We start from the raw sequence: 26,357 nt of genomic DNA on the forward strand, positions 1-26,357 counted from the left end.
TTCTGTCTTCTTTCCTGCCTTCAGAGAAGACAGACACCAGCTGTTGATCATAGGTGTATTCTGGACCAAAGCATCGTGGTCTCTCTCTAAAAAGTGTAAGCTCTGGGTTTGAATCCTGCTCCCTCTGTGTGAGCTTCGCCCAGACACTGGCTCCCTCCGAGTTTTGGTTTAAGTATCTCTAAAATGGGGGTGAAATTTCCGGCCCCCCAAGGATGATGGGGGTCGGCCCCATGCATGGGTTAGAATGGTGCCTAGCGGTATGCAGTAAGTAATCATTCTGGGTCAGCTATTGCAGTTTTGACTATCAGGTTGGTTCTGGAACTGAAAAACCATTGTTACCAGCAATGGGAGGGCCGGGGACATGAGAATACAGGGGTCTCAGGGGCCTGGTGCCACCCTGCAGCCCATCCTGAGACATGACATCGGAGCTGTCCTCTGTGTCCTAATTAAAGCGCTTCCTCCAGCTCCCTGCAGCGTGAGCTTCTCCGATCCTGAAGGGTACATCGACTCCAGCGACTACCCACCACTGCCCCTCAACAGCTTCCTGGAGTGTACGTACAACGTGACAGTCTACACTGGCTACGGTGTGGAGCTCCAGGTAACTGCAGAAGGGTGCTCTACAGTGCCTGCCTCTTCCAGCAGGAAGTCTCTGAAGGGTTGTATGACTCAGGCTTACTGCTATCATCCTAACCAAATTGGTGCCTTCTTTGACCTAAGCAGGGCAACTGGAGCTGGGCTTTGTTGAATGCATAGGAGTTCCCAACTCAGGGCACAGCTGAAATAGCTTGGCGTACATGGAAGAAGAGGATCTGCTAATAAAGCATGGGGCATTATACTCAGAAGGAAAGCCCTCTTATTTTTTTTTAATTTTTAATTTTTATTTATTTATGATAGTCACAGAGAGAGGGAGAGAGAGAGGCAGAGACACAGGCAGAGGGAGAAGCAGGCTCCATGCACCAGGAGCCCGACATGGGATTCGATCCCGGGCCTCCAGGATCGCGCCCCGAGCCAGAGGCAGGCGCTAAACCGCTGCACCACCCAGGGATCCCGGAAAGCCCTCTTATACCGAGCACCACACACACACACACACACGTACACACACACACACATGCACGTACTCACGTGCGCAAGCCCCACCAGCTCATATAATTCATAGACCTTTGCCTGTAAACTACGAATGGAAAAACAAGAGTGGCATAGAGCTCAGACATCCGGGTTTAAGTCCCAGCTCTACCAGTGAAACCTGTGTGCCTCTGAAGAAAGGATTTTACCTCCCTGAGCCTCAGTCTCCCCATCAGTAAAATAGAGATGATAATGCTACGACTTTACACATTTTCAGGGTGGTATAAATATGACAGTGCACAGAGAACAGCCAGCCAGAGCCTAGCTCAGTTATGTTACCAATTACCCTCAACCTAGTTCCTTCCTCAACTGACTCCCCCACCCCCATTTTTAAAAAATAGAACAAGGAGGGTGGGTGCCTGGGAGTGGGGAGCAGTCCAGTTTACTGCCCCCCAGGAGAGGCGGGGGAGTATAGTTGGAAAAGAAAGGTGGCACCACGTGGTGGCAGGTCCTTCCAGGCCAGGGTTAGAGGTCTGGATATGTACCTTTTTCTAATGGACAATAAAGAGCCATCAAAAGTTTTTGAGCTGGGTTGGTTGTGACCTAACCAGAACTTTAGGGAAGTTTTTTCCCATAAAGGGTAAGCCCCTTGGCAGCAGAACCTGTGGTCTTTGCAGCCCCCAGAGCTCAGCACAGTGTGGGGCACATAGTAGGTATTTCGTTAGCATTCGTGGAATGAAAATAAACTGGAGGAAAGTTGTAGTTCATCTGAAGCCAGCACTCGCTGCACCGTTTCCTTCCACCCTGTGTCTAACACCATATGAAGCTCTTTACCGGGCATGGAACTCCTTCACTGAGCACCTGCTGGTACCAGTCACGGCTGTTTACACTGGAGGATATGGTGGTGTGCAAAGTGATGCAGTACCTCCCCTTATGATTGAGACAGACACACTTGGAAGACATTAGGATGCCATGTGAAAAGGTCTCTAGTGGGTGTTTATAGGGGATGTTGTAGCATCACGTTGGAGAGATGGGCAAGCTCCTTGGTAGTCAGGGAAGGTCTCATGGAGAAGAGCAATTTCTTTGGGGCTTTGGTGAATGAGTAGGAGTTCATCAAAGAGTATATGATCCCAAAGAGGAAGTGCTCATGGGCGAGGCCACTAGAAGAGGCATGAAAACCCAAACAGGCCACTGGGAACTGACAAAGGGCCCCACTCAGCCCTATTTCATTTGCATATCTTTATGCACAACTAAAGTGCTCCCCCTCTTTCTCCTCCAAACCTAGAAAATGGGCTTGGAAAATCAAGTACACAGTTCCTTGTGGAAGTTCTGCAATTAGAGCTACTGTTTTATAGCATGAGAGTGGCCCTGAGAATGCCCTGGAAATGAGTCCCCCACTTCCCCTTGCCAGTTCTTACAGAAAGAGGAAGAATGATTTCAACCTACATAAATATTTATTGAGCACCTGCTATGTGCCAAACACTATTCTGGGCACTGGGGACACAGGACGAATGGAGGAAAAATGCCTACCTTCATGGAGCTTACATTCTGGTGGGATGCCTCGTTCTGTCCTCTTGGAGTTTGGGCCTCAGGCACAAACTGATCAAGCCCTTCCTCCCCTCCCCCATCTCTAGGAGAGTGTACCTCAGCTGTCAGGGTACAGGAGGCTCTCTCACAGGACTCCTCCATGGACACTTACAGATTTTTGCAGTACCTACGTCTGTCTTGCAGCTTGGGTTCGCTCTGGTCCCTCAGCCTTTGGGGAGATGAGGGGAGCCTAGATGTTTCCAGGGCTGCAGAGGTTTCCAAGGGAGCCCATCTGTCCCCTTGACCAGGGGCTGGCTGAGGACTGCTGTGCTGGCAATACCGGGGTCCGCTAGGGGTGCTGCCCTGGGAGCCGCACGGCCTGGAAGGGCCCGGTCTCAAACACAACTCAGAGTTTCTCTCTGTCTGCCCACCCCCATCCCCAGGTGAAGAGCGTGAACCTGTCTGACGGCGAGCTGCTCTCCATCCGCGGGGTGGACGGTCCCACCCTGACTGTTCTGGCCAACCAGACTCTCCTAGTAGAGGGACAGGTTATCCGAAGTCCCACCAACACCATCTCTGTCTACTTCCGGACCTTCCAGGACGATGCCCTCGGGACCTTCCAGCTGCACTACCAGGGTAAGCTCGCACAAAGGCTAATGAGGTCTAATAAGCTGTCTGCCTCAGTTTCCCCCTGGAGCCAAGCATTCTCAAACTTTGTGTCAGGGAGCCCTCCGACAGTTTGGTAAAACCTCTGGATCCCTTCTCAGAATAATGTGTTTAAAAGCACAAAACAAAACCTAGACAATTAAAAAGGAAACCAGGCAGATTGAATTACAGTTGTCAAAATATTGTTTTAATCTGTGATACCATAACCTGTGTGCTCTTTTTATTAGTGCATTAAATAATAATCTCCCCCCCAGCAGTTCTGATAATTGCTGTAATTTAAAAGTACTGAAGAACATAAGAAATATGTCAAGATATCTACTATGATATGAAAATATCTGTGATTCCTCTTGGTGACGATGTCACGTTCTGTTGCCTACATATGTGATTGAAGGAAATAGCACAGTTCCGTTAAAGGTAAATGGAAACCAGCAAGCCACGTTTTCCCATTCGGGTCCATGGCTCCTGAATTCCATAAATGAATCCCGGGGGAGTCCATGGACTTCTGGTAAAGAGCCTCAGCCCCCCCACCCAGGGGTCCTGCTCTCTCCCATTTCTTCTGCAATGTTTCTTGCTTTCCTTTTTGTCTGTTTGAGACTCCTCTCTTGCTTTATTGCTCTTTGCTCTCACTTCCTTCCTCCTCCTTCTCTGTCCCTCCCTCTTTTCTTGTCTCTTTGACTTCTTCTTTTCCCTCTCTTCTTTCCCTCCCTCCCTACTCCCTTCCTTCTGGCTGGCTTTCTCTCTCTCCCCCTCACATCCAACCTCCCCACCCCCCTAGTCCTTCCCAGGACCTCAGCTTACTTCCCTGAGCCAGGAGCACCCCCTGTGCACCTGCCAGATATCTGCATAGAAAGTGGAGTCCACCCTCACACATCTGGATATTTGGCACCATGCACGTTGGCATCCAACTGGCCGAACATCTGGGAAACCAGTTCACTTGCAACTTTCCCCCTTGGATGTCTCTGAAACAGGCGGATGAGTGTCTGAGAGGACCTGTTTCATTACCACCTTCCAATACCAAGACCACTTGCTACTGTCTTTGTCCCTTACAGAATGGGGGTTAAAAAAACAGCTTGTCGGGCCCTTGGGTTGGATGTAATCCTCCCATGCATTCTGGGATTACTGATACCTTATGCAGTGGGGGTGGTCAGACCATGCAGTCCAAAGGTCCAGCTAGTATGGATTTCCCATCTTCTTGGGAAAATTGAGGAGCTCAGCATGGCCACCTAGAGCATTCTGCCGCTCCCAACTAGATATTGGGCTAAGGAGGCTCTTCCTTGGCATTTCCTATTTAATCCTTACTGCCATCGGTGAGGTAGAGACAATTGTCGACTCCACTGGAAAGATGAGGAGAGCCAAGTTCAGGGCACTGTGTCCCTTTCTCGAGGTCACATAGTTTCGAAGTGATAGAGGAAGAACATAAACCCACATTGGTCTCCTCCAAAGGCCAAGCCTGTATGCACCAGGACATTATTTTCAAGCTGTCCTATCCTTTGGCATTTCCTGAAGAGCTGCTTGTCCTAGCTCCAGTCCAAGAGTGTGCATTTTTAACAAACTGGAGATGTTCAAACTGGTAGGATTAAATCTACCTGGGTCATCCTGCCCCTCCTGTGCCCAAGGAGAAGGCCATTCTGTGTCCACGTGGAGAGAGGCTCACATGAGGTATGGGGAACTCGTTTTTTTCACCCCAAACCTGTGGTCTCTGGTTAGGCAGGATGGGGACCTTGGAGCCCAGAAAAAGTGCCAATCTGACAGTCTCAGCATCATATGATCAACGAGAGTCACAAAAATACCACCTCCAGCACTCTGGAGTCCCCAGGGGCCTCATCTTTTCTCCTCAGCACAAATTGGCTCCCGGGATGTGGGTCACGTTCTTCCTCTCCCCGCTCCTGAGGGATGACTGTCCGCCTTTACGTTTCTTCCAGCCTTCATGCTGAGCTGCAATTTTCCCCGCCGGCCCGACTATGGGGATGTCACAGTGATGGACCTGCACTCGGGTGGGGTGGCCCACTTCCACTGCCACCTGGGTTATGAGCTCCAGGGTGCCAAGACGCTGACTTGCATTAATGCCTCCAAGCCCCACTGGAGCAGCCAGGAGCCCATCTGTTCAGGTACACTCCAACCTCACCGGATCAGACACGGATAGTCCACTCACAGGAGAGAGACCAACCCCAGGTCATTAGACTGACCTTAGGGATAGGCACTCAGCCCAGGGGAGAAGATCGCCCCCAAGACGGATGACAACTGTCATTGAAATCTTTAGTCTGTGAAAAAATACACATAACCTAAAATTAACATTAGTGACATTTAGCACATCTGCAGTGTCATGCAACCATCACCACTCTGTAGTTTCAGAACATCTTCATCACCCCCAAAAGGAAACCTTGCACCCACTTGCACTCACTCCCCATTTTCCCCTCCCCCACAACCCTTGGCAGCCACCAACATGCTTCCTGTATAGACAGATTTGCCTATTCTGGACATTTCGTGTAAATGGGATCAAACGATACATGGTCTTTTGTAACTGGCTTCTTTCACTCAGGATCATGTGTATCCAAAATTCATTCATGTCATAGCATTGGGTCAGTATTTTGTTCCTTTTTATGACTGAGCAATATGCCATTGTGCAGCTGTGCCCCCATTTTATCCGTTTATTCATTGGTGGACGCTAGAGTTTTTCCCCCTTTTTGGCAATTAAGAATAATGCTGCTGTGAACACTTTTGTACCAGTTTTTGTGGGGACGTATGTTTTCATTTCTCCTGGGTCCATACTCAGGAGTGGAATCACTGGGTCATAGGGTAATTCTCTGTTTAGCTTTTTAAGGAACCGTCAAACTGTTTTCCCTAGAGGCTGCACCATTTGGCTTTCCTACCTGCCATGTAGGACAGTTCCAATTTCTCCACATCCTCACCAGCACTTATTATTTTGCACATTTTCTTTCTATGATTCTAGCCGTGGTGGTGGGTGAGACGCTTTCTCGTTGTGGTTTTGATTTGCATTTCTCTGATGGCTAATGGCGCTGAGCAGCTTTCCTGTGCTTCTTGGCCATTTGTAGATCTTCTAAGAGAAGCATCTATTCAAGTGCTTTGCCTGCTTTTTTTTCTTTAATTTGTTATTTGTCTTTTTATTGTTGACTTGTAAGAGTTCTTTATATATTCTGGATATTAGATCCTTATCAGAGATATGATTTGCAAATATCTTACCCCAATCAGTGGGTTGTTTTTACACTTAATTTTTTTAAATTAATTAATTTATTTTAGAGAGAGAGCACGCATGTGCATGAGCAGGGGGAGAGGCAGAGGGAGAGAATGTCTCAAGCAGGCTCCACAGTGAGCACAGAACCTGACTCAGGGCTCCATCCCAGGACCCTGAGACCCTGAGATCATGACCTAAACCCAAAACCAAGAGTCGAGCGCTCAACCAACTGAGCCACCCAGGCAACCCATGTTTCTTTACTTCTTGATAGTGTCCTCCAATGCAGAAAAGCTTTTCATTTTGACAAAGTGTAATTTATCTATTTTTCTTTTTTGTGAAGAGTGCTTCACACTCTTCTGTGCTTTTGGTGAGCCTGCTGCCACATTTTGAACCCAGTTAACAAATCCTGGGACACTGCCAGGGCTGCCATAGGTGTTCACAGCAATCCTTTTTTTTTTTTTTTTTTTTTTTTTTTTTTTTTTACTCATGAGAGACACAGAGACAGGGGCAGAGACACAAGCAGAGAGAGAAGCAGACTCCATGCAGGGACCTCAATGCAGGACTCGATCCCAGGATTCTGGGATCACAATCTGAGCCAAAGGCAGACACTCACCGCAGAGCCACCCAGGGCCCCCCTTCACAGCAATCCTACTTGATGAGAACCATTACCTCCATTTTACAGATAAGGAACAAAGGCTTATCGAGTTGAAGCCACTTGCCCAAAGTCACCCAACAAATTGAAACAAGTCCAGAGCTCTTCTCTCCTGAGCCGTTTTTCTCAAAGCATGGTCTACAGACCAGTGAGATTATTCAAATGCATAATCCTGGGCCCCCTACATGACCAAGTGAATCAGAATCTACATTTTAATATGCCCCTGTGTGATTTATGTACATGTTATAGATTGAGAAGCTCTAGGTTATACCCCACGGTCCCTGTACTGCTAGGCATAACCTTAACCATACTTAGCTATCAAGAGAGCAAAACCCTATTAGATTCTCAGAAGTTCTGATGGTGGTCAGGACAGCATAGAGTGCTTGTAATAACTGAGCACCTACTATGTGCCAGGGCACAAGCCACATACAAGGAGAATACTGGGAATAATAATAAATTATTCCTTCCTCCAGGCATTCAGTCAATGGAATCCAAAAGCAAATGAGGCCTGATGACACATTCTGAGATTTGATTGTTGCAGTATTGTTCCCCTAAGGCCCTTCAGAATTTTTCTTCTTTGCTTTTAACAAAAGGGAAAAATCCAAACCATAGGGCAGTTGGTCTCTGTGCCTCTTTCACGTTAATTTTTATCTATGTGTGAAATCAGAGAGGAATTAAGCCTCAATTTGTGCTAAGAAAGATGGATGGGGAGCCACGGCTGGCAAATTGAAGCCAAACAGAGCCATCACTTGGCTTAATAAGGCGAGGAAGGGGAGCAGAGAGGCAGCAGATGAGCAGCAGCTTGGAGAGGACAGGTGGCCAGTGCCCCCCACCAGGGACGGTGTCCTCGGTCTCCTCAGCTCTGGAGCCATAGGACAACAATGCTGGCTATGTTTTGAGCACTTGTACTGTGCCAAGGAGGGTGCCAAGTTCCCTATATGCGTCATTTCATTGATTTCTCACCACAGCCCTGTAAGCTGCGTGGAATCATTATCACCCTTTTATAGTGAACTCGAGGTTCACAGAGTTTCTGTGACTTGTTCTAGTCAGTAGCAGGTGAGTGGTACAGGCGGATTTAAACCTCCTCTTTAGGACAAGAAGGGGGTTGGGAGAGAGATAGAGAAAGGCACACAGACACACACACACACACACACACACAGACCTCTGTTCATGGTTCTGAAAGAAGTATGGGTGTTGGGGGATGGGGAGGGGGCTTCTTGGCAACATCTTTGCTGTAAATCAGCAGAATCCGGAGCACAGCAGAGAGCTAGCTATCTTTTTCACCCCTAGCAAGTCTTTATTAGTTATGTAGTCATTCAACAAACATTTAATGAGATCCAAGTATCTCCTAAAAATAATTCCTCACATTTGTCTATCTCCTTTCAGTTCACAAATCATTTTCTTAATATCTCTTTATTAGATTTTTTATGATAGAAGTAATAAATGCTCTGGTAAAAAAATTTTTTCAAGAAATTCAAAAGTGTGCTTCTCCCTCTGCCTGTGTCTCTGCCTCTCTCTCTCTCTCTCTATGTGACTATCATAAATAAATTTTAAAAAAAAATTTAAAAAAAAAAAAAAGGGATCCCTGGGTGGCGCAGCGGTTTGGCGCCTGCCTTTGGCCCAGGGCGCGATCCTGGAAACCCCGGATCGAATCCCACGTCAGGCTCCCGGTGCATGGAGCCTGCTTCTCCCTCTGCCTGTGTCTCTGCCTCTCTCTCTCTCTCTCTCTCTCTCTCTATGTGACTATCATAAATAAATAAATAAAAAAATTTAAAAAAAAAGAAATTCAAAAGTGTAAAGATAGAAGCAAATCACTTTTATATTTATGGTCTCAATAGATTTTTTGCAAATAACTCATTGAAATAGGTATGGCAGGACCATTTTGTGACTTGGTTTATTTTCCCCACTTAAAATATAGGGAGCACTTTTCTATAGTGGCAAGTAATCTTCAAGAACGTGATTTTTAATAGCAGATGAACGAAGTGCATTTATTTCACCGAACAGCTGTGAGTGGACAAACATGTTGCTTCTCTTTTTTTTGCTCTTAGAAGCACGTCCGTGGTGAACACCCTCATTCATAAATCTTGGTGAAAATCTCCAAATCTTCTTTTTAGTGTAAATTCCCAGAACTTTAATGACTAGGTCAGAGTTTGGGAACATATTTTCTAGATATTTCTCCAAATTGCTCTCCTGAAAGGTCATAGCAATTTGCATTCTAACCAGTTATGACTGAGAGCACCCATTTCCCACCACCTTCCCCATCTGGCAAGTTATGGCTGCTTTTTGCCTTGACTGGTCAGGTGGATGAAAATAGAATACAATCTAGATTCGCTTTTCATTTATTATTAGTGAGTCTGCATTTTTAGTGCTTACTAAATACTAAAAGTGTATTTCTACTTTTGAGGACTATTTATGTCTTTGATTACCATCTTATAGTGAAGAATCAGGGCACAGCCAGCACGATGAAAGAATCCTTAAATCATGGTTGTTCTCTATCATGGAACACACAGGTGGGTGGTTCCAGCCAGGGAATGAGGTTTCCGATAAAATAGAATGAACCTCGTCCAAGACAAGAGGCCTTTATCATGTCTCCCTCTTCCCATCCTATTGCCCCCCACCAAGGGGTTGGGGTGGGAATCTCTTTCTCTGTGTCTCCTCTCATGATAACCCCCCCATTTCCACCCCCAGCCCCTTGTGGAGGGGCTGTGCACAACGCCACCATCGGCCGGGTCCTCTCCCCAAGTTACCCAGGAAACGCCAATGGGAGCCAGTTCTGTGTGTGGACAATCGAAGCTCCGGAGAGCCAGAAGCTGCACTTACATTTTGAGAGGCTGTCACTGCATGACAAGGACAGGTAAGCCCCTGAGGACTTACCCCAGCAGCCTCCTTCCTTCCCAGAGTGTGTGGCTGGGGACCTGGAGTCTGGAAATGGCTCATTGAGGTCAAGAAAGGAAGGGCTGAGGAAGTTGGCAAGGTATTAGACACCATCAGCTCCAATCTCCTCCTTTTACAGGTAAGGAAACTCAGACATAGAGAGGGAAAGGGACTCACCCCAGGTCACACGGTAGGATAGGGGAATCCAGATCCCCGTGTTGCACCACCTCATTGTTTCTCCTGCATGCCCCTTCTTGCAGTTAACAAGGAGGGAGTATTTGCTGAGCACCTGCTCTGTGCCCAGTCATGTACTAAGCTCCATGGAGAACCAGAGAGAAGTAGCAAGACTTGATTTCCTGTTCAATAGGAAATTGAAGTGGAAACACTAGACTTGTACCCATGAAGGAACTAGGGAGACGTTGCAAGGCAATACCTAAGCAAGAGCATGTCTGTAGACTCTAAGTAATACACATAGAATCCCTTAAAGTTTTCATATTCTATGGCTTTATGCTAGAATATTCTTCGAATGTTCTAGAAAACTAGACCTGCTGCCTTAGGGTGTATTCTCTTAAAAACAGACATGGGGACAAGGATGTTAGGGAAAGTCACTCATTTGGGAGCAAATCCTAGGAAGCACAGGTAGAGGCATGGGACATTGGGTTGGAAAGGGAAAGGAATCAACACGGTGTGCGTTAGTGAGCAGGTGACTGTGGGGAGCAGCTGGGGTTCTGTCCACCGGAGGCCTCTGGGAAACTGTATTGAGTATGACTCAGAGCGGTCCTTTTGGAGGGGGTGGGATCTGGGGTACTTATCCACCACCACCACCCATCTATCATTGGATGGGATGCTCCTGGACACACTAACTCCCCAGCACTGTCTGCCACACTTTGAGCTGGTTGAACTAACTGATTCTCAGAGACTTTGTGTGGGAAGGCAGCCCTGTCCTCATCCTAGCCACAGTGGACACATGGAAAAATGAACAAACCATGGCTTCAACATTTATATATTTTGGTAATATTAGAAATTCATCTGGGCAGCATAAGATAAACCCTTTTTATGAGTCCCAGTAAAAAAAAAAAAAAAAAACCCTCAGAGGATTAAAAATGCCTGTTTATGACTCCATAAAAGAAATGTATCTAATCTATATACCGCTTCTTTCCCCGTTTTTGCATACTTTCTTTAAAAATACCAAGACTAGCAAGGAGTCAGGTATCAAATGGTTTTAATAACAGTAAAAATGAATACCTAAAATTTAAAATGATGTAAAATGTAAACAGTAAAAATGATGATCCCTCCTTTCATAGCTGTAGAAACTGAGGCCCAAGGTGTGCTGAGACTTGGGAAGAGAATTGGGAAGAGAAAATCAGGACTCCTGACTCCACACACTGTGCTCTTACAATATCAGACTGAAAGACAGAGCCTTTTAGGGGCCAAATGCTTAATAAATTTGACTCGTATACCTCCTCCATCCTTTGCATGTTATGCACATGGCCTCTATCTAGTTCTCACACTCTGATGTAGGTGGGTATAATTTCATCCTTTTTATAGATGAAGAAACAGAGGCACAGTGGTGTGAAGTGTCCTTGCCCAAAGTCACACAGCTCAGAAGGTTACAGAGTTGGGACTCAGGTTGTCTGACTACTACTCTTTCAGCCCGTTAATCTCGTCTTCCCAGTTACTAATAATAATTAGTATCCATTAATTAGTCTGGTTCATTACATCACACACATCATTTTTCCTACGACTTCAGAACCCATCCGTGAGTCTAGGACAAGCATTCTACAAGAAAAGGAAACAAGTTGCATAAGGCTTGTCTGGGCAAGTCACGGGCAAAGTCGGGATCTGCATCTGGGAGTAAGGCTCCAGAGGCGGTGTTCATGGCACACGCCTCCTGCTGTTGCTGTGTGTCAGTGATCCTCCTATCCTTCCCCCCACCCTTACCCGCCAGGATGATGGTCTACAGTGGCCTGATCAATAAGTCTGCTCTTCTCTATGACTCCCTCCAAACCGAGAGTGTCCCCTTTGAGGGTCTGCTGAGCGAGGGCAACAGCATCCGCATTGAGTTCACTTCCGACCAGGCGCGAGCAACCTCAGCCTTCAACATCCGGTTCGAGGGTGAGGATCCCCAGGGGCCTCCCCCATCCTGGGTGATGGTGTGGGCACAGAGAAAGCATGACGGAGCTGAGCTGGGTCCTGGGGACTAGAAATTTGACCTGCTAAGGGTGAGGGAGATCCAGAGGCCAGACTGACCCTTTGACTTCCAAAGGCAGACTCTGCAGGGTTGGGAGGGCAGAGGTTTGTATTCCCATTCTCGAGATGAAAATAATGAGTTCCCAAAAAGCGATGTGAATGGTCCAAGTGCCCTCAGCATGTCAGCTGGAATTAGAACCTGGGGTCTGGGGCCCATTTTCCTTGGGGCTTCCCTAAATAGCAAGAGGGGACCCATCCTCTGACATTGAGGACTGTCAGGAGCCCCTGCCTCATCTGAGCTGCTGTCCCTATTTTGTATCCCCAACCTAGCCTTTGAGAAAGGCCACTGTTATGAGCCCTACATTCAGAATGGGAATTTCACCACATCCGACCCAACCTATAACATTGGAACCATAGTGGAGTTTACCTGTGATCCCGGCCACTCTCTGGAGCAGGGTCCAGCCATTATCGAGTGCATCAATGTGCGGGACCCATACTGGAATGACACAGAGCCCCTGTGCAGAGGTGAGTGGCCCCATTGCCCTTCTCGCATGGCACCTCAGGGACCTCCACCCCCTCAGATGAAAAGGCCAAGGGCCCGGTTTAGAGTATGTCACAAATTTACACACCAATTTTAGCATTAGAACCCTTTCCAGGGCTCACTATCCTTTGGGTCAGATTTGCTGCATGTCCAAATTACAAAATTGATAAATTTTTAAAGATGCCCCTTCCTCCAAGCACAGACCCCTTAGTACATAACTTAGTGAAAAGATCTCTGCATGGATTTCAGCTCCTCTGTACCCCCTTGCTATGTACTTTTGTGCATCGTGCAACCCAGCCAACCGCACATGGCAGTCCTAAGTTTAATTAATAATAGTGATGATGTCAATAATAGTTGCCAAGGGCTGCATGTGCCTTATCTTATTTAATCCTCACTATGACCCTGCGAAGTACGTAGTACTGACCCCATGTACAGGTGAGGGACCTGAAGCTGTGAAGTGATCCTAAGAACAGACTGAGGGTAACTGGCAGAGGTGGAAATGGAACTCGGGTCTCTGTTCTCAGAGACCTCTGGTCTGAGCCCCTCGGGACAGCATTGGCTGGGTGGAGCCCTCATCTCCATGAGCTCCCCGGGGCCCTGCCCTGCCTTGCCTCTTTCCGCATACTCAGTGCCACATCGAGCCTGGATGCGTGTGGAGCATGTGGTGTGATGGAGAGATCCCTGGCTCCTGGCAGCCACCACCTGGATGGCGGTTGGCGTGAAATCACAGCTTCGTCCTGGTGAGGGATTGATCCCTGTATTAAATGTGCTGGTTTAACAGAGCGGAATTCATTGGTGCTTTGGCCTCTGCCACACTGAGAACTTTCCAAAACAGTAAACAGGGTGGAATTTAAAGAGCCAGGCACCAGGCACAGCCACATCCCTACTTCCAGGTCAGAGCTGGGCTCCTTGGCAGTAATGTTCACCTTACCTTGTGCCAGGTGCTAGGCTACATTTGACACCCATGAGCTCAATTAAGCTCCAGAAAACCCCAACGGAGTCAATGGCGCTGTTACTGCAGCTTCACAGAGGGAGGAAACTGAGACTCCCAAGATTGCATGCCTTGCCGCCGCCGAGTCTGTTGGGGCAGAGGCAAGACTAGAACTCAGGTCCACCTCAATGCAGCGTAGCATCTATTAGCCACTACTCCACCCTGCCCCAGCATGGGGCTGCTGCAGAATCACCCAGAACATTGAGCTCTGTCCTTGATCCTGAGAGAACTGTAGCGCCCTTAGCCCCCCCCCCCCCTTCGCCAGCCCTCAGCTAAAGGAGGCAGGCGGCCAGCCCTAATGTGATCATCCCACACACATAGGCACGGACCGCCTGAGGGGCAGGCACCTGTTCCCAGTACACAGCGAGCCGTGCCTGTCCTACGTCATAGCCCACGCTCTTACCCGCCACGCTGCACTGGCTTCCTCATGAATAACCCGTGCCCGCCTCTGTCTGTCTCTGTCTTCTACAGCCATGTGTGGTGGGGAGCTCTCTGCCGTGGCTGGGGTGGTGCTGTCCCCAAACTGGCCAGAGCCGTACGTGGAAGGTGAAGACTGTATCTGGAAGATTCACGTAGGGGAGGAGAAACGGATCTTCTTAGATATCCAGTTGTGAGTGTTCATGACGGGTGGACCTCCAGTCCAGCCCCATTGGGGAAGCGATTGCTCCTGCTTTGTTCTTTCAGCCAGGGTAAATGAAGCATCCACTATGTGTCAGGGGCTGTGCAAAGAGCTGGAGTCCCAGCAGTGGGAGAAACATCATGCACACAAAGACACAGTCCCCTTGCCTCCAGGCAATTTGGTCTGCGGAGGAAGCAGGCATTAAAGGTAGAAATGCATCCACAGTGACATACTGTAACCTTGGTGAACAGTGTAAGGATAAGTGAATGGTGCTATGAGATCCTATAATGGGGGTTTGATACAAAGGGGAAGGTCAGAAAAGCCTTCTCTGAGGATCCGATGCTGAAGTTCAGAACTAACGAATGAGTTGGAGTGGATATATCTGAAAGGAACAGAATGTGTAAAGGCCCTGTGGCAAGAGCAAGCACGGTGTTTGCGAAGGACCGAACAGCCGATGTGGCCAGGAGGAGGGGGAAGGTATCACACGTACTGTCTGTACTGCAGCTGTTTGTTTTCTTATCTGTCTCTCTCAACCAGACCCAGAAGTCCTTGTAGTCAGGGCTTGCTCTGATGTACCTCTGTCCCCAGATCTAACACAGAGCCTGACACATAGTAGGCACTCAGGAGACCAGTGCTACATGAAGAACGGACGGAGTTGCCTGGCCCTGTGGCCGTCTGCTGTACTCAGTGGGGGTGCCTAGGAGATGCTCCATCCAGAACTTTCCCCCTGCTGAACTCTCCAGGGAGGGGGAGAAGCAGACAGAGACAGATGGTAGTGTCTAGAGAAGCAGAAGAAAGGGCTTCCGGGCAGACCCAGACACCGTGTCTTGGACAGTGGAGGGCAGGGAGGGAATGCCAAGTTCTGAAGAGCTTCTCTGGAGGCAGCCAGGGCCCCGGGTGGGGCGGCAGCGCTCCCCTCAAGCCTGAAGCAGAAACCCAGTCGGCTGGGGAGCGAGGCCCGGCTGCCTTGCTCTGCAGAGGAGCTTTGCAAAAGGGAAGATTTATCTGCAAAATTACAATAAAATTTTGAAGCTGTCCCTCAGAGGCCAGAGACGTGTCCTCGGAGGCTGCTCCAGGACCTTCCGCTCCAGGAGAATCAAAGATGTACAGACCTTGCACAATTGCCCCTTGTGGACCTGGGGCTGGGCCAACCTGAGTCAGAACTCTGTCTCTACCTCTCCCCAGCTCTTTGCCTCTGGGCTTCTCTCTGGCTGTGGTGCTTCTCACTGGCTACCAGGGTCTTGGAACCTCAGTGTTTCGTGGCTACTGGAACAGCCTGGAAGCATCCCTTGCCCGTTCCCTCCCTTGCTCACTCCTCAGCGGGAGTTCCCCCCTTTCTCCTATTCTCACCTCCCTGACTTCTAGAGTCTGGTATGAAGGATGATAGTTTCTGAGCTGTCTACTGTGAGCCAAGCCTGGTTGTAGGCGCTGGAAAGGCTTAGACAGTTGCCCCTTGGGCAGTGAAGTTTATGTTGATACAGAGCAGGTTGGATGGTCCCGATTAGCTCTGTGAGGGGAGGAAGTGGGGGCACATATGCACCTACTGTGTGCAAGTGCTAAGCAAGGTGCTGAAGGTACAGTTGTGAGAAAACAGAACAGCCTCTGCCCTCACTGTCTAGGGGATGAGGCAGACGTGAAATGATATGCGATGTGGTGAGAGCGGGGATAGGGTGGACAGGCCGCTGAGAAGCCCGAGTGAAATCAAGGAGGGCTTCCAGGAGGAAGTGACTTCTGAGCTGGCATGAAAGAGAACCTAGGCAACCATGAGGGGAAAAGGAGGAGTGTCTCAGACGGTGAGAACAGAATGTGCAAAGCCTGGAAATGAGAGAGAAGGTGGCCCACTTAGTGACTTGAAAGAAGTTTGTCGTGGCTGGAGCGTGAGGATTAGGTAGGAGTTATGGAGGGAAAGGGTTCCAGGGAGACATGGTGTCTTCTTAGCTGAAGCCTCAAATAGGAAAGTCCCTTCTAAAGCTGTTTGCCGTGAGAAACCTTCTGTGGCTCCCTACTGCCGTCAGGGTAAATATGAATGCGCGGTCCTGGTTTATGAGCATCCCTGCACCAGCAGTTAGTAGCAAGCCACCTCAATCTTCAGCCAGAAGGAGAACCAACTCCTGGTATCCTGGCTTGTCTTGTCCATGCCACCCCCTTCTGCTGGGCTCAGCAGGCTTCTCCCAACACCCGCCCCCTGGATGGGTGGTTCTGCTCCCCCAAGACCGGCCCACATCTCACCGTGGTGTCACAGGCCTGGATAGGGACACAGGAAGCTGGGAGCCCTTGTTCTCACTCTCTCTAGGCTTCAAATACTCAGTGAACCTTCAGCTTGATGGTGGATAGAGTTTCATGTCCACTGTGAAGCGTGCAATGGGACAGCTGATCCAGGAACCTGAGCAGTTAGGTTCCTCAAAGCTGGGCCACCCCTGGCACCCGTGGCAGGAAGGGACGCCTCCCAAGGGGACAGACTTTCTCCCTTCTGACCATCCTGGCAACCCCAGATCTGAGTGTTGGCCAGGAGAGAGGAGCCCCGGCTCCCCTCCTCCGTGCCCTGCCAGGGACTCCTGAGCAGCCCGGGACCCGGCAGCAAGCCTCCCTGGGCTTCATGGTCCCCTTTCTGCAAAGTGATGGGCTGCCTTGAGCCAAGAGAATGCAGACTCAAACTCACAGAGGGCCAGGTAAGTAACAGAATGGATTTGGGGCCCAAATATTTGAAGTGATAGAGAGGGGAGAGGCCCTCTCTCCCTTCCAGAAATCATTTAAAGGTGTTTTTTGGTGGGTTTTTTTTTTTTTTAAATAATGCCTCTCCCCGTCCCAAAAAATAGATCTGCTGGCTGGATCCAGACTTGAGGAGCCTCCAGTTTGTAAGCCTTGGTCTAGATAGTGATTAAAGTTCTTTCTCATCGCCGTGATGAAGAGAGCAATTTTCATCATTGAGTGCTTCCTATTTGTGGGGTGCTTTACAGACGTGAATTATCTCCTCCCCAGAGTTGTCCTGTGGGGGTGCTACAACTACTCTATTCAACTCCTATTCCCTGCCTTCTGAATTCTTCAGTTGCGTGCCTAAAAGGGCCTCCCAAATGAAGGGTATCCAAAGTTAAACTCCTGATTCCTTCTCCAAACCCGTTTCATCCCATCTGCCCATCTTGGTAAGGAGCCGTCCTACCGGCTGCTCAGGCCAAAAGGACTTGGAATTGTTCTAGGGCAGGAGGACATGGGTGCACGTCCAACAATTGGCTTTCTTGGCAGTGGGGTAGGGAGAAACATCCTGATTTATGGCATTCGCCAATTTCCGTGGTGTAAATACTCCCACCATGGCCCTTTCCGAGCTACTAACACAATGCCAGAGGGCTTGCCGGATGCCCGGATGTTTAACAATTGACTCACATGAGCCAGTGCAAGCTGCCAGCTCCAGCACACTCACTGCTATTTGGATTTCTCACACACCCTGTACTCGAGTCCTCAGTACATCCTGTTGATTCTAGAATTCAAGAATCAGAATACGCCCAGAGTCCAAGCATGTGTGACACCCCCACTACTGCCACTGTGGTCCATGTCTCACCCCAGAATTATCCCACAGGCATCCTGACTGGTCTCCCCGCTCCTGCTTTTGTCCCCTTTGGGGCTATTTGTAACCTACCACCCTAAGGGATCCTGTTAAAACCTAAGTAAGGCAGGTCACATCATGCTCTGCTTCAAAGTCTACAGTCGCTCTACATTTTATCTAGAGTAAAAGCTGGAGTTCTTGCAAAAGGCCCCATGTGATCTAGCCCTGGTTATATCTCCTGTTTCATTTCTTTCCACTCCTTATTCCCTCCATTTGGCCACACTAGCTTCCTTGTTGTTCCCCAGACATACCCCAGGGCCTTTGCACTAGCTGTCTCTTCTCCCCTCCCCCAACCCCAGGATGCTGTGCCCTGAATATCCTGCCCCACTCACTCCCTAGCTTCTTGTAGGCCTCTGCTCACAAATCACCCCTTATGAGATGTCACTCGACACCCTGATCTAAATCAGCATCTCTGTCATTCTTTCTTTTTTTTTTTAAGATTTTATTTTTAAGCAATCTTGACACCCAAATTCACAACCCCAAGATCAGGAGTCACATGTCCCATGGACTGAGCCAGCCAGGCACCCCAACATCTCTGCCATACCTGATACCCTTACCTTGCTTCACGTTTCCCTGTAGCACTTAGCACCACTCAACATACCACACATTACCATATTTGTTGAAGCATGTCACCCCCTCCACCTACAACGTCACATCCATGAGAATGGAAGGATTTGTTTCCTGTTTGATGCCCTGCTATAACCACAGTATGTAAATCAATGCCTGGCCCATAGTAGGTGCTCAGTAAGTAAGAGTGAATAAAATTAAGACAACTTCTCATGGTCATACAGCCATGAGGTTTCAAAGCCAGAACGTGAACCCAAATTCATGTCCAACTGCTCTTATGCACAAGGAAGGGAAAAAAGTTCAGAAAAATATGGAAAGACCATTAAGATGTGGCCTTCTTTTATCAATAAGTCTACATTTATTACATGAGCGGCAATGTTAAGAAAAAAAGTTTAGTCAAAAGCTATCAAGTAAAATAATAGTGGTGGGAAGATCCCCCAAGAGAAGGTGTCATAAATTATAGTATCAAAGGATTTGCCATCATAGACTTAGAAGCAGAATCTAGAGTGGGTCTTGGGAGGACCCCAACCCAGTGATGACCAGCCAAATCCACTGGTAGACTTTGGGGGCCAAGTAAGGGGTGAGGTGCAGGGAGGCCGTACTGTCTTCTGGATCATCAGATGCAGGCGGAGGTGAAGGTGACAGTGGGGCCCGAGATGAGGTCCTGGTAGCGGGGGAGGGTAGGGTACTGTCCTCCACAGAGCAGCTTCTGCTCCCTCCGTGAGGCATCCAGGCAGCATCATCCCAGGACCGTAGTCCTTGAAGTGACATCAAAATCAAGTCGGTCATCGTGGAGGCACTGTCATTTCTCTCATTGAGCAAATTCTGTGTGATTTTACATGCATTTATGGAGCGCCCGCTGTGAATGAGGCGCCCGCTGGGCCCTGGCAGTAAGCAAGAACAGTGTGGCCCTGTGCTGAGGGACATGGTGCAGGCAGGAGCACAAACAGGGGCCCTGGAGGCCCGGAGCAAGAAGGGTGAGCCTGGTAGACGATGCAGAGGAAAGCTTTCCAGGGAAAGCAAGTTCTCTCTCAGCAAACAGCCGTGTCTGGAGGGCGGTTCTGGCTGTAGAGTTGGTGCAGGAGGGGGCGTGGAGAGGGAGCCACTGGCATCCAGTGGAAGGAGGCCAAGGGTGCTGCTCCGCACCCCGATGTGCATGGTTCAGCCCCCACCACAACCAAGTAGCTGACCCAAGATGTCAGTAGGGCTGAAGCAGAAAAACCCTGGTCCATACTGAAACCTGAAGGACAGACACAAGGTGGGAAGGGATGGGGAGGGGCAGGTACAGTGCTCGAGCCAAAAAGAACGGCGTGTGCTAAGGTCCAGAAGCAGTAGAGCACGACTCTCTTCTTGTTGGTCCATAATATCGAATAGATGCCGAACACTTAGTGCACCCAGGCGTTCACAGGTGCCTTGAAAGTGAGCATGCGTGCTGAGTTCTACTAGCAGCTCCATTTTACAGATGAGCAAGATGAGGACGTGGAGGCCAAGAGTGGCTGCGGTCACTGGGCCGGGAACTGGCAGAGCGGATGCAGACCCGGCTTGCCATGCCTCCAGGGTCTGGGATCCCCACCAGCATTTGAAAGGAGCAGAGGAAGAGATGCAGGAGAGGCGGCATCTAGGAGGAGGAGGGACAAGCAGGCAGCAGGGGAACCAGGCTGGTGCCTCAAGGCCAAGTTAGAAGTCTGCACTCACCCAAACTGGGCCACAGAGGAAAGGTTTTAAGCTCTTAATAGGGATTAAAGCTTTGCAGAGGGGAGCCGAGTCCTTGGGTCAGCAGCCTCGGGCTCTCCCCGGCAAACTCTGGCACACGCCTGGCAGAGTGGCAGCTGGACCTGGCACCCCCTTTCCTCCCACAGAGGGAGTGAAAATAGCATCTCACCAGCCAGGGTTACGTGAGGCCCGAGAGCTGCTGGGTTTAATTTATCTTGCTTGGTTTCCGCTGACAGTTTTAGTAAACCAATTTGGGTTTGATAGTAAAAATAATTCTGTCCTCAGGGCCCCTCACACCGCCTAAGCGCTTGTGATTGTTACTTATCGCCTTGGTGAGGGGGAAGGAGTCTGCACTGTTGACTGAGCCGGGTGGGTGGCCCGTAGTAGGTGCTGCGCACTGTCTGCTGCGTCACGAGGACGTAAACCACGGGTGGCAGGCGAGAGGGGACTTTTCTCCCCCTCATCAGCCGGGCAGGTCTGTTGAAGCCGTGGGCACCCGCCTCTTGACTCTGCTGGGTTAGCATCAATGAAGGACCTACTGTGTGCCGGAACCCGAGCTGTGTGCTTCATGTCCATGGAGACATGATGCACACTGTGACACATTATTATTCAGAGATCACAACTGCATAAATTAGAGCTACAGGGGTAGAGATCATTATGGAGGGGGAGTTACCTACATTAGAGAGAATGTATGCAAAGCGCGTGGTGTGGGGTCCAGCACATCACTGGCACTTCATCAACAGAGACTATGAATCCTTATAAGATATTGTGGCCACTGCACCCTGGATTTGCAGATGACAGAGAGCTTGTTAAGTGGCTTTCTCAGGTCGCACAGCTAACAAAGGACTGAGCCAGCCTTTGCACACACACCATAGCCTCTGCTTTTGTGGACTTGTACAGTCTTTTGGGGGATCAGCCATATGTCTCCGTGATGCACCAGGGAGGCTCCCGGACCTCCAGAAACTCAAAGTTCAGGAAGGGAAGTAGTGCCATAAATAGACAACCCGACAAAATGCAGGCTAAGTGCTGTGGCTAGAGGGGTGAGCGTAGGGGAGGTAGCGGGACGCTGCATTAGCTCTGCAGGTCATGGAACTGTCACAGAGAGGGTGACATCCAAGCAGAAGCTTGAAGAGTGTCCATTGGCCAAGCTGGAATGGGGGAAGGGCTTCCAGGAGGGGCCTCTGGGAGCAGGGCACTCGAGCTATGAAAGCAGGGACTGTTAGACACCAAATGGATGCCCTGAATTGAAGCACTAATTAGAACTGTCTGCCTTGCATTATTGGCGGTAGAGGTGGGAAGGGAGGGCGCATGATCTTAAATTGAGTCGGGACCCCTCAGGCTAAACCTCCTTCAGACCCCAAATGCCTATTCCCTGAATCATCAAGTACCTCCTAGCTCCATCAGCTTACCTAAAACACAACTGAGCATGAGCCTTTTAAAACCTTAACAGTTTCTGAAATTTCTCTCTCTCTTCCCCCGTTCTCTGTCTCTCTCTCTGTGTGTCTCTGTCTCTCTCTCTCTCTCAAGTTAAAGCATAGAAAGGAAAATAAAAGAATCAAGGGATAATTGGTGAGGACATCATAGAATGGAAAAGCTGGGAGGGGCCCAGAGAGGGGAAGTCACTTGACTAGCATCACACAGTAAGTCAGAGCAGGGACCAGGAAAACAACCCAAGCATGGCTGCAGACGCCCAGCACGGGGGTTGGTCACAATGCCACATGACAGAGAGTCATAAAAGCTTCTAAAGTAAAAAGAGCTACATATAAATCCTGGCTCTGCTACCCCCACTAGCTCTGTGGCCTCTGTAGGTGATTGCAGGTGGCCATTCCCACCTCACAACGGGAAGCTTTGTTCACTTCATCCCCAGTGACTGGCACACAGCAGGTGCTCAATAAATATCTGTTGAATGAGAGAGTGAAAGAGAGAGGGGTGGTGAGGGAGTTAGTTAAATAACACGTGAAGTTCTTAGTAAAGTTTCTGACATAAAATAAGCAAATAACCACGGTGGACACTACTTTCACCCTCTACTATGTACCACATTTTATGCTAAATACTTGGCACGCACTATTTCATTGATGATGACACCATCCTAAAAAAGTCTTACACGCATCGAGCACTTGCTATTTGCTAGTCTCTGAGTGCTTTACCCATAGCAAATCATTTCACTCTTACCAAGACGCCTATGTGATGTCACAGTGGCTATCTTTTTTTTTTTAAGATTTTATTTATTTATTTGAGAGAGAGAGAGCATGCGCACAAGCTGGGGGAGGGACAGAAGGAGAAGCAGACTCCCCGCTGAGCAGGGAGCTAGATGCGGGGCTCAATTCCAGGACCCTGGGCTCATGACCTGAGCCAAAGGCAAATGATACTTAACCAACTAGAGCCGCCACCCAGGTGCCCCTTGACTATCACCTTTTACAGATAAGGGAACTGAGAGAGACACTCTTGCTTGAGGACACAGCTGGGAAGGGGCTGAGTTAGGACTCAAACTCAGGTCTCCTGGGTCAAAGCCAGTGCTACAACCACACAATAATAGGGGTGAGGTGCTGCGCAGGGGAGAAACCCTAGCTACACCTTACAGAAGAAACCAAGGCTCAGAGAGGTGCACCCCTTCTGCCCCCAGTTTCCTGGGACCTATTGTAAACATACGTATATCTCTGGAAGAAAAAAGTTTCATCCGGGCTCCAGCTTGCCTTCTCTGACTCTGCCCCAAACCTCTCCCTGTTTATGGGCTCCAACACAGTTCTCTAACCAGGAAATAAAAGGACCTAATAACAAAGCCCAGTAACCACATGATTGATAGCCATGGAATATTTCTCTTCAGCTACTGCCAACCTGTGCCGTGCTAAGTTAATTCCAAGCCCTAAAAATTAAGTGCCTTGTCCAGAGGCACTACAGTTCTTGAAACAGGGATGTTTGCTGCTTTGGGCTGCAAGAATTCAGCTTGACTGAGATCCAGGCAAGAGAGACGGTCAACAATAGAGGGCTGCGTTGACCCCAGGAGCACAGATGTCCATCAGAAATCATGGAAGAAATGGCCCCAGAAGAAATAAAAACCTTCCAATCTATTAGTGGAGGGAGATGGGATTTCCCAAGAGCCAAAAGTTGTAAGGAATCCACGGACAACAAAGTTCCTAGAGCCCAAATCCCATCCTGTTGCAGAGAAGGAAACTGAGGCCTGGAGATGGGAAGAGACTGTCCCAAGGTTGCTGTATCAGTCAGCTATTGCTGCATAACAAATGACCCCAAATTCAGCATCATAAAACAGCAAGCTTGTCACATTTCTTACGAGTCTGCGGGTCATCCAGGCAGTTCTTCTGGTCTCAGCTGGGTCATGCATGCATCTCTGGGCAGCAATGGGTTGGGTGGGTGGCTCTGCAGATTGTGGCCTTTCTAATGTGTTTGGGGTGGGTTGCCCATCAGAGGGTCCTGGACGGCCTAGCCCAGGTTGGCTCATCTGCCCCAAAAGCTAGCTCAGGCTTCTTCCCATGGTGACTAGCCAGGGTTCCAAGACGATGAGAAGCAGCATTCAAGGCCTCTTGAGTCGAGACGAGAAATTGGCACAGCAGCCAACACCCACTGTCTCCCATGGCAAGTCACAGACCAAGGGCCAGCCCACATTCAAAGGGTGGTGAAACAGACTCCACCTCTTGCTGGCAGGAGCTTTGAAGCCATCACAGAGATGGACAGAGCTTTGAAATCATGTTTGCACTCAAGGCGCCCAGGCGCCCCTTGACTATATCTCCTTTTACAGATAAGGGAACTGAGAGAGACACTCTTGCCAGGGAAGAGTGGGGGTTAGAACTCAGGTTTCCTGGTTCCTGTCCAAAGCTCCTAATGACATCACTATGGACGATGGCTCTAAGAGGTGGCCCTCACCGTCCCCATTTTACCAAAGGAATCTGAGGCTCAGAGACCTGAAGAACTTGCCTATGATCTCACCTCTAGGAAGTGACAGAGATGAGATTTGTACTTAGCACCTGGGACCCTGGAACTTAGAAGCCTCGAGAAATGTTTTGCTCTCTACATGATGCCTCCAACATGCAGGAGAGGAAAAAAGGCCTTTGCTCATGGCAGGAAGTCTTGGGTTCGGGTCCCACTCTTCCACTTTATTGGCTGTGTGACCTTAGATACGTCACTCCACTTCTCTGAATCTCAGTTTCCTATCTTTAAAATGAGGATGCCAATGGTACCTACTTCTTAGAGTCCAAGGGGACCAAAGACTTGGTACATTACACACATTGTAATTTAATTGGCAGCTATGTTGATGATGATGAATTCTTTCCTGTGGTGTGTACACACACTGAGCTCCTTTGTGCAACTACACACACACACACACACACACACACGCATGCACTCACAAGGGTTGATTGCCTGTGAGCTTGGCATTTGGTGTGACAATGAGAAATCAAGAGGGTTCATCGGAAACCCTCTTGACTGGCGTCCACCTGACTGATTACACCCCCTCCTGCGGCGTGCAAGGGACTGTCGTGGTCGGTGGTAACAGGAAACCACAGGCTCCAGGGGAGGTCCTCCCCCATCACATGCCCGTTTCCTGCCCTCCTCAGCCTCTGCACACTCTTCCCAGCCCCAGCAATGGCAAGAGCAGCCGTGGGAGGGACCCCCAGCCCCCCAACCCGCCGTCTTGAGCTGGGACGGTGGCCTTGCCGGAGCACACCTATGAGCTCAGGGCATTCGGATGCAATTAGATCCAACATCCTGCGGAGACGCGGCTGCTCGTTTTATGAGTCTCTGATATGTGGTGGCCTCACGCACTTACTATTCAGCGGTGTTTATCGAGGGTCCACCGTGTGGCTGCTATCAAGGTTAGATTACTCCAGGCCCGGAGATAATTCCCACAGATCTGGCCCTTCCCGCGAGCCAGACTCTCCACGTGCACAGTCTACGCAGCTAATTCCCAGAGCAACCAAGGAGTCCACACGATGTGGCCCCCATGTCACAGACAAAGCACAGATGCTCTGAGGGGCCCTCGACGGAGTGGGGGGGCGGGGTCAGGGTTGGGGCCTGGCTGTCTGAGGCTGAGCCCGTGGCCGGCACCAGCTCTCAGCCTGCCTCTCGGGGTGGAAGGACGTTATCCTGACGCAGCCAGCCTCCTTTGAGAGTTCTGGGGGTCAGCGGCCCGGTCAGTGCTGTGCTTTAGGCAGTGCGCCCTGGCCGCAGGCCCTGTCCCTGGTCCTGAAGGCCGTGGAGGGCGGCGGGGAGACCGGCGCCCCGACACCTGCCAGGCGCCTCCCTGGAGAGCTGGGGTGAGCCCTCGAGGTTCCCAACTGGATGGCTCTTTCCTGGAGGATGCTTCCTGCGCACAGCCCACGCGCCCCAGCCGGCGCCGGGTGTGCGGGGAGGGTGGAGGCAGATCCGCCGAGGAGTACCAGGCTTTACAAGGGCTGCCTTCAATGTGTGTGTCAGGATGCGGCTGCGGAGTGACAGGGACACGGCCAGCAGCTGTCAGCTCCTGCGGGGACAGCTCTGTAACATCTTCCTCCAGCAATGCAGAGCCCCGGGCCCACCACCTCCTGCGTGTGTGTGTGTGTGTGTGCGTACGCCACTCCCACAGGCACACACCACACATCACACACGTGTCGTAACGTACACACTGCACAAACACCATGCCATACACACACCACCATCATACACACACCACACCATACACACACTGCATACACACACTATGCCATACACACATCACATACACACACTACACCATACACATACCACAGACACACACTACACTATACACACACCGCAGACACACACTGCCATCATACACACATTGCCTGCACACACCACACATCATACGCACACTGTATACACACACCATATACACACCACACCATACACACACCGCATGCACACACCACCATCATACACACACCGCACACACACACCACACACCATACGCACGCCGCAGACACACACCCACCATCATACACACAATAAACAAATGTTTATTGTTCCTGGCCCTAATTACTTCCTTTAACAACTCTCCAAAAAAAAAAAAAACTCTCCATAATATTATCCCCATTTTCCAGGTGAAGACACTGAGGCTCAGAGAGGTTAAACCACTTTCTCAGAGTCACCCAGCTAGAAATCGTCAGCTTGAGGATTGGAACCAGAGCCCATTCTCTTAGCACAGCCCCTCAAGA

General features: G+C 49.6%; 1 protein-coding gene across 1 annotated transcript in view; it reads left to right on the top strand.

Annotated features, from left to right (window-relative positions):
- Positions 1–26,357, top strand: part of SEZ6L (seizure related 6 homolog like) — a 189,684-nt gene that overhangs the window by 118,735 nt on the left and 44,592 nt on the right. The window contains exons 4-10 of the mRNA XM_038576092.1: positions 465–598; positions 3,033–3,225; positions 5,178–5,363; positions 9,789–9,954; positions 11,923–12,089; positions 12,495–12,689; positions 14,168–14,306. Of these exons, the coding sequence (XP_038432020.1) occupies positions 465–598; positions 3,033–3,225; positions 5,178–5,363; positions 9,789–9,954; positions 11,923–12,089; positions 12,495–12,689; positions 14,168–14,306 (1,180 nt within the window). The remainder of the gene's footprint in view (positions 1–464; positions 599–3,032; positions 3,226–5,177; positions 5,364–9,788; positions 9,955–11,922; positions 12,090–12,494; positions 12,690–14,167; positions 14,307–26,357) is intronic.

The sequence above is a fragment of the Canis lupus genome, chromosome 26, assembly GCF_011100685.1.
Source record: "Canis lupus familiaris isolate Mischka breed German Shepherd chromosome 26, alternate assembly UU_Cfam_GSD_1.0, whole genome shotgun sequence".
NCBI classification, from domain to species: domain Eukaryota; kingdom Metazoa; phylum Chordata; class Mammalia; order Carnivora; family Canidae; genus Canis; species Canis lupus.